Genomic DNA, 8,647 nt, shown 5'->3' with positions numbered 1-8,647 from the left:
TACTCTTTGTATTACTCGTTGTATATCCAGCTTACGTTTTGAGCTTGTTTTGTTCACAGATGTAAGCAGGTGCATGTAGCATCGCTGAAGGGCACGCTGGCTGGAGAAGTACCCACCTGCTGCTGCTGTGGCTGTTGTTGAAGCCCCCCCCCGAGCCCTGCGGAGGCGCGGCGGCCGGCCCTGGCGCTCATCCCGCGGGCGGTGGCGCGGCGCTACCTGCCGGGCCGGGCCGGGCCCGCCCCCCGCCTCCCGCCTCTCGCCTCGGCGCGGCCCCGGGGCGGGGCCCGAGGAAGTGACTTCAGCCGGCGGCGGCGGTGGGGCTGAGCGGCGGAGCGGAGCATGGCAGCGGCGGCGGCGCGGTCCCTGCTGGCGGCGGGGCGGGCGGGCGGGCGGCGGTGCCGGGCTCTGCCCGCTGCGGGGGCCGCTCCCTACTGCACTGTGGCGCCGCAGCAGCAGCCGCCGCCCGACATGAAGAGCTACCTATGGTCGCGCTACAGGGAGGCCAAGAGAGTCACCAAGGGTGAGCGGCGGGCCGGGGCGCGGGGCCCGCGGGCGGCAGCCGCACGGCTCCCCCGCCGCGCCAGCCCTGCCGCTGCCGGCCGGAGCGCAGCCGGCCTCGGGGCGCGCCGGGGCGGCTCGGGGGGAGGCACGGCCGGCCCGGGGGGCGCCGCTGCGGCAGCGTGAAGGGCTCGGGGGGTCGCGCCAGCCGCTGCGCGCTTCCCCTCGCCCCTCGCGGGTCGCCGTGGGGAGCAGCCGTGGGCCCGCCGCCGTCCGCGCCTGGAGTCGGCGCGGCTCAGGTGTCAGCGTGGTGGCCCTTGTGCGGTCGCCAGTGCGCTGCCAGTGTCAGGCCGGGAGCGCGGGTAAGACCCGGCACCTCGGTAGGTCCTGAGGGCCGGACACCTGCCGCCGCCTGGCCCCGGCCTGGGGAAGGGGCGAGCCCCCCGCGCCCGCCCGCCCGCGGCCCTTGGGGGCGCCCCGAGGGAGGGGCAGCCTGGCCTGCCGCGCAGCCTGGGCCGGGGGCTGCTGTCGGGGGGTCGCGTGTGGAGAAAAGCAGTAAAAAAGAAATCGGGAAGTCGGTTGTCTGTCTGAGGGGCTTTCTGCGGTGTGCTCCTCTTCCAGAAAGTTAACACACCAAAGTTTTGGGTGACTTTTTTTTCGTTTTGCCCATGTGAGGCATTGAGGCCAGCGTAAAATGCGCAAGATGTGCGTTGACTCGGGAAGGCCCAGTCCCCCGGCCCAACTGGGCACAGTTACCGCCAGTGCTTGCTCAAAGCTTGCTTGCTTCTGCCCTTGCTCTGGTGGGAAGAGCATCACCAGGGAGCTTGAATATGTGATCTTCGTAGAGAGCCAAAAGAGAAAGAGGCGGCGTGTGCTCCACAGCATCGAGTGGGAAAGGGGAGAGCTTGTCCGGCAGTGGCAGTGGATAATCATGTTTTAGTCTTGCATGTTTTGCCCCTAAGGAAAGAGCCTTGAGCACGATCTGGGGCTTCGCGCTCAAGTGCAGACACAGCATTTGCAAACATAAAATAGTGGCAGCATTTCACAAGTGAAATAAAGAAGCAGTGTTAGAGATTTTGGAAGAACGCTATGGACTTTGGAGGATGGGATAAGGAATAGGAAGAAGATAGTAAAAGTCTTTTTATTTTTTTTTCCGTTTTTGCAATTAACTTTTCCTTATTCTAAACCACACCCAAGTAATACTTCAGAGCTGAGATTAGAAAGTATAATAATGTTAAGAGAAAAGTCGGTGGGTGTGTGTTGGCAAAAGATGAGGCAAGTGCTTCTAGAATAATTCAGATTTATTACAGCCTAAGTCACCCAATGGCTTCAAGTATGTGACATTTCACTTGGTTACAGTGTTAAGGTGACAAAGCTGTCCTGATTTTTGACCCAAGGTTTATAGGACTTGGGATGCTGTCTGCCAGCCAGAATGTCTAATAGCTACAAAGCCTTCATACTGTCTGTTTTCAGACAGGCGCGCTAGTCAAGGTTTTTTTTTAATATGAAATATCTTTATATCTATATATAGATCTATAAATACATTTTATTTTTAAAACAAATGTTGACTCACCAGGCTGCAGAATTGACATTTGAGAAAATACTTTTAACTATACAACAAAAATGGCTGTTGTAATGTGATTTTGGAAGTTCACTCAAAACTATGGTTATGACTTCGTTAATTAAATGATTTGTGGCTTTTTTTATAGAGTAAGAGTATCTGCTTTAATAGCAGTGTGTCAGGTTGCATCTGATTATTTTCTTACCTCAACTGAGCATAACTTTTGTCTCCTGTATTACTGTAAGCAGTAACTGGAGATAGTAGGAGCTAATGTTTTCATTCAGGCTTACTTTGTTAAATTGACTGAAATGAGAGATACAGCTTTTCATGTCAGTTTAAGCATGGGCAACTTCTGGCATCTTTTTTGGTGAGAGAGATGCTGGTCTTTAATTGAAGCTTGGAACTAAGCTAGTGAAATTGCTGTTCTTTCTCTTAAAAGACTTAGGTATCTGCATCTGATAAAATTGAATAGTTTCAGATTGCTGCCTATTACTGGGTATCTGTGTAAGTTTCTTACTGTATCTGCCTGTTAACAGGGTGGCAGTCCAAGGCAGTGCTCTTAGAAAAGAAATATTATTTCCCTTTCTGCAAGTTGGCCAGGGTTTTCAAATGGAGCACTGTCTTTCAAACAAATCTGGAGTCCCCATGCCTATGTGCCTTGTTGAGATGGTTTCTTGTTTGAGATGTTAGAGCTGAAGGTTTTGAGATAGGTTTGACCAATTGCTTCTGCACTTACATGTAGAAAGTAACCAAAGCGTATTCCCTTTAAACTCATCCTTCCATGCACAGATTTAAGGTGAAAGCTCCCCCTTTTTCCACTAGTAGGGAAGGCTGGATTATAAAGATAGTATATGGGAAGGGAAGAAAGGAAAACATGATCATTATTATGCTTCCAGGAGGGTAACATTTAGCCTTCTAATTGTTGCTCTTTTGAGTTTTGTAAACAAGAAACACAAACATGCTTAATACCAGAGTTGTGTTGATTCTAAAGTTACTTACTATGGTATGGCACTATGTAAGTGGTCTGAACTTCTCAGTATACTTTAAAAAAATAATAATATTGAGAAACATAGTCTTAAAAATGGAAGTGATTTACGCACACTAGGTGCATGTATGTAGAGAATAATCAGAATATTTTTGGCTTCCAGATTTGCTAGAAGTTTAATAAGCATAGCAATGAGTTTGTAACTGTTGTTTGGGAAGTATGGCAATCACATAAAGTTTACTTGAGTTGAAACTGAGTAATGTGGTAACCTTGAAATGGTGAAGCAAAAGAAATTAAAGCAACGTCAAATTCAGAGAGTGTTGGGTTCTGCTTCTGGGGCAGAAGCTGGAACAAATAATGGGAGGAGAAGACAAGGCTCCTAGAATAATAGTGATAATATCCTCCTCCAATTCCAAAGTTCACTTTCAAAAGCAGTGATACATGTGTTAATGGAGTTAGCAAAAAAATTATGCATGTTGAGTCTGGGGTTCTCTGATGAGCAAGATGCCGGTATGCATCTGTTCTCCTGCTTGAACTGTACAGAAAAAAGCGTGCTTCAAATAAAAACTATGGGTCACCAAGACAAGTTAGGGACAGCATTATCAATAGCATTGTATTGTTAAGGATAAGCTGGTTAGTGTGAATTAGTTTGATATTTTCCATCTTCATTTATCTATATTTAGAGATTGGTAATGGTTTTCTATGTATTTATTTAAATAAAACTACAAGACTGGTATAATTTTTTTTTCCCCTCTCCCCTGTTCCCAGAGTTGGTTCCTACGATTATGAGTAACATGCTGAATCCGGATGCTATTTTTTCAAATAATGAAATGAGCCTGTCAGACATTGAAATTTATGGTTTTGATTATGACTACACATTGGTCTTTTATTCTAAACATCTGCACACACTGATCTTCAATGCTGCTCGAGATCTTCTTATTAATGAGCATCGGGTAAGTAAAATTAATGGAATAAAAATAAACTTAGGAATAAAGATTATAATAATTTTTGACTGAGAGGGACATATCTCATGCCTTCGTCCTAGCTTGGCTCCCTTTTGCAACAGCTATTTATGAGCCACAGAAGTCCTGCTTTGTTCTCGGCTGTAGTTTTGAGCAGAGCAGAATGTGACAATGGTTATGGAATAGAGTTTATTTTGGTAGTTTATGGAATAGAGTTTAATTTGGTAGTGGTGTTTTTTTTTTTTTTCCTGTCAATTATTGGAGTCACCCTAATACATAGGAAGCTTAAAAGTTATCATTACTTTTTTTGCACATTATTGCTGTGAGTGCAGTGAGGAATTTGCACATGAAATATTTTTAGCCTGACTTCTTAGGAGGTCTGTGATTGCACTGTGTGCTTGCGAGGTGTTCTGTATTTACCTGGCATTTCAGTGGAGTTAGCTGAAGGGGCAGCATGTGCAGTAATGCTGTCACTGACACAAGTAAGTGTCCGCTGAGAGGGAGCACTGCCCAGTTGCCTTGCTAGGCAGCCTGTTTGCGCTGATGACCAGTTGACATCCAAGCAGCTTGGAGCTGGTTGTGCAGTTTGGGGATGGGAGAAGTTACCGTGTCAGGAAGTGTGGGGGGGAGATGGGTGACTTGGGAAGCTGAAGGTATTGCAGGGAAAAAGATTGAAGAAAACATGGACTGAAAGAGACAAAGTTTATTGAACTGTAGGAGTTGCAGGAAAAGACAAAAAGTCCACAGGGTAACTTAATAAAACTGCTGTTGTGTTTTATAGAACCTAAATCTGAATGGGTGGTGTTACTCTACTTTCGTGTTTGAATCTAAAGGTTAAGAGCTATATATAAACATCTATAAATATCCCTGGAAGAACAAACAAAACTTCACGGGCGCCTGAAGCATACACAACTTGATCCCCCTAAGATACTGGCATGTCTTGGTAGCAATTTCTGTAGGATGGGTAAATACACTTTATTAAAGCTACATAGTTCTTGCAAAAAACAATGTTACTGTAACAGTCAAGTTTAATTCTTGTAGACAAAAATTCACAGTGCTTCTTTACTGTTTGAATGAATTCAGGTAGTAATAACTTTCCAGTTTGTCTTGACAGATCTTTTGACTTCTAATAAATGAAGCTGAAATTACTTTGAGACAGCTTATTGAAATATATCATCCCCTTGTGAAATGTATTGAGGGACAACAGTTGTCTCTCTAGCTCCTTATACTGTTAATGTTTTTCTTGTCTTTAACATTACGAAAACCTTCTAGGCATTATGATTGTCACAGTTAACCTAAAAGATGGCCAGTTTTGGTCATGGCAGTGTAAGGTAATTCATCAGAAATTTGCAAAATGCAGTGTAGGAAGCAAGGAATTTTGAAGTGTGTCCAAGAGAATAAACATCAATTTAATGCTGATCTTGGAGGTGACAGCAGGTGTTGAATGTAAATTCTTACTCTTGGGTTTATTTCTTTCCTGATTTATGGGCCTTGTGCCACCTTATCTGGACTGCTGTTTCAGTCCAGATATATGTATCCCTACCAAAAGTGGGGTAAGCAAACAATGCAAATGTGTTTGTGTGGTGGTTTTTTTTTTTTGTTTGTTTGTTTGTTTTTTGTTTTTTTTTGTTTGGCTTGTAAGGAAGCTCTGGTTTGTGTGCCAAGGTAGGCTCAGTCTGTTTCTCATATGAACTGGCATGTGTGCAAAAAGACAGCCTTTTAGTAGAATAAATTAAAGTAGGAAAGTCAAGCATGCAAAAATGAAAAAGTCAGAAATAAATTTTCTTGTTCATGTTTGATGTGGCTGCTTTGGGGCATGTGAGCTACATTGTTGTTTTCAGCTGATCACATTCTATATCCTCCCATGATGTTTTCCACTTTTGCTTCATGTTCCCTGGCCAAATCTACACATCTTCCCAATCTGTCTGTAGGCTTTTTGTGCTGTTACTCAAATCAGTAGCCTCTGCCATGTTTTCTGGAATTGTTAGTAGAGATGTTAGTTCAAAAAATTAGGAGAAAGAACTGTTTAACTGTAGATGCCTGTGCTCGGCACAAGCACCATCAACAACAGTTGCATGGCAAGCCCTCTTCAGCATAGATAAAAACTGTGGAGAAATTGTGATTTATTTTTTGTAAAAGTATCTAGAGCCTCTGTTGAAGCTGTGTATTCTACTTTTTCTCCCTGAAAGCTTGTAAATTAGCCGTATATGTATGGAGCCTGTTGCAGGGAGAGGTGGAGAATGTGCCTGAGATGCATTTGTCAAGTTCTAAGACTGCCGTAGCCTGTGGGAGGGAAATGAAGGATTACTTTTCAGGTGCTTAATCAAATAAATGATGGTTTTCTTAGGCCTTGTCAGAAATGACTGAATCATCTCAGCTTTCGAAAACAAATGAACAAAACCCTTAGCCCAAGGCATGTAGTTGATGTGTATTTTTTTTTCATGGCTAACCTGTGCTTAAAGCAGGGCGGAATTACAGTTGACTGACAACAGGCTTGTACTGAAAAACGCTAGAAAACTCGAATACCTGTGCTACCTATAAGGAACCTGAGGAAAGAGTACAACACTGACATGCAAGTCATGTGATCTCTAAACAAGGAGGGTTAACAGCTGCTGTCCAGGGTAAATATAGTTGGGTCACTGTGGTGTTCTCCTGAAGTGACCCACCCTGATGGCGTTTAATGCCTGACTTGCTTTCAGGATCTGGTCTTTGTGATACACTGTGCCTTGGGGAAAGCCCCTATTAGGGGAGCCTGGCTTCTCCAGGTAACATTAGCCATTGTGAATTCTCTTCTTACCTCTCCATCTGTGTTTATTTGCAGTCCACTGTATCTTTAAACATCTCTGGGGTGTACATTCCAGACTTGGCGATCTAAGGAGTATGATCCGCACCAAGGAAGCCAAACAGATAGCTGTGCTTTTATTTCTTGAAAATGCCAAAGATTTTTTTTTCCCCTCCTGTTGGTGATGATGTATTGCTTTTTCTTTCAATAGAAGTGAGCAGTAAAGTTGAGGTATCTGTGTAATTTAGGGCATGTTCTTGGGTTTCTAGCTGAAAGGTTGAATTGAAAACTATGTTGGTATAGTCTATTTCATGGAGAGTCTTCACAATGCAAGGTAATTCAGCTATTAAATTTTAGGAAGTTAGTAAAATTTAGTTTTCAAAGGTGCATAAATGAAAATAACCTTTTGACAAGAGGCTAATGTTCAAAGTTGATCATCACACCTGGATGTCCAACTGTGCTTGACTTAGGCTTAAAACCTTGGATTTTGGGAAAATGTTTGACTTGTCTTGCGCTGTACATATGTTCCTGCTAGTGAAAATGGGAAGTATAGAAAACTTAGGCTTTTAAAATTCTGCAGAAACAGCTTTTTTTTTTTTATGGATTTAAAATCAAATCATTGCTCTTTTTTTTCTTAGTATCCTGCAGAAATAAGAAAATATGATTATGATCCCAATTTTGCAATCAGAGGACTTCATTATGATGTGCACCGGGTATGTATAAATAAATTTGTGCTAAGTTATGTGGTGCTGAGAACCGAGCCAAAGAAATTAAATGGGGTTTTTAAGTCTTCCAGGTTTTCAGTCTGCATTGATGTGTTGGGATTTTGTTGCATGTTTTTCGTAGCAAGCTGGATTTCTTTTTTTTTTTTCTTTTTTTTTTTTTTTTTAAATAGCTAATGCTTTGGGCATTTTGTTTGCATGGTGGGTGTGGGAAGGCAGCTAAGGAGTGCAACAGAAGAAACCTAAGCAGGTATGTGCTAATAGGAAAAGTTATTTCTTTGTGACTTAACATTGTCCACACCTGAGCTTCCTTGGTGATTTGGCAAGGCCTAGGTAAAAGCCATTGATAAAAGTATTCTGGAACTGATGAAGGAAGTTGAAGTGAAGATGCTTAGGCATTGTAGAGATAGAAAGGTTGTAGATAAAATTTGTCAGATAGTTGATGTGATAAAACCTGATATTTTTTTTCTCCCCTGCAAGGCATTATTAATGAAGATTGATGCTTTTCATTATATTCAGCTGGGAACAGTTTACAGGTGGGTAAAATTTATTTCCTATTTATAATGAAAATGTATACTTTTGTTCTTTGAATCTCTTAGTTGCATTTACTAGTGCACGTTAGGTTTGTATCTGGAACAGTACCCTGACAAGCACAGACATGAATGAACATTGCAGTCCTATTGGAAGGGGGTTTTCTTTGCACCTGTGTGTACGCAGACGTGCACACATTTACTGACTGATACAGTACAGCTGATTCCCCAGTTCAGAGCTGGGGAAGTTGGCAAACTGGTTAGTCACATAGTGCTGACTCACTTTGTTTCCGGCTGTTAAATTGTGCCGAAAGACATCTAAAAATACGCTGATGACTTCTCCGCTGTTGCTTTCTATGTAAATAATTGTCACAGAGTGCCTGTTAGCATGACTGTGGTATGGTTGTAGACAGTTGAGAGGTCTTGCTGTGTTGGCAAAGCGCTTTTAAGTTTGGGCGCATCAAACACATCAAACTTGCAGAATGCAGCACAACTGCTTTGTGTCTGCACAGCCTGACGCTTTTGAGTTTACTGAATTGATGTAAAATTGCCAGTCTCTGTGCTGTGTTTTGTTAACGCGATACAGACTTACTGTATGTGATCTTTG

At 43.3% G+C, this 8,647-nt stretch overlaps 1 protein-coding gene across 2 annotated transcripts in view; it reads left to right on the top strand.

Moving 5' to 3' along the window:
* The window catches only part of NT5DC3 (5'-nucleotidase domain containing 3), a 45,336-nt gene that overhangs the window by 22,668 nt on the left and 14,021 nt on the right, over nucleotides 1–8,647 (top strand). The window contains exons 1-4 of one of the 2 annotated variants that reach the window (XM_080394007.1): nucleotides 25–520; nucleotides 3,813–3,997; nucleotides 7,427–7,501; nucleotides 7,991–8,046. In XM_080394007.1, the coding sequence (XP_080250133.1) occupies nucleotides 340–520; nucleotides 3,813–3,997; nucleotides 7,427–7,501; nucleotides 7,991–8,046 (497 nt within the window). In that variant the 5' untranslated portion in view covers nucleotides 25–339. Of the gene's footprint in view, nucleotides 1–24; nucleotides 521–3,812; nucleotides 3,998–7,426; nucleotides 7,502–7,990; nucleotides 8,047–8,647 lie in introns of those variants that run through there. The other variant, XM_080394008.1, reaches the window with a different exon arrangement.

The sequence above is a fragment of the Falco punctatus genome (assembly GCF_963210335.1).
Source record: "Falco punctatus genome assembly, chromosome: 6".
In the NCBI taxonomy this organism is placed as follows: domain Eukaryota; kingdom Metazoa; phylum Chordata; class Aves; order Falconiformes; family Falconidae; genus Falco; species Falco punctatus.
The sequence above is the reverse complement of the archived record's forward strand: the minus strand, read 5'-3'. Positions and strand labels throughout refer to the sequence as shown.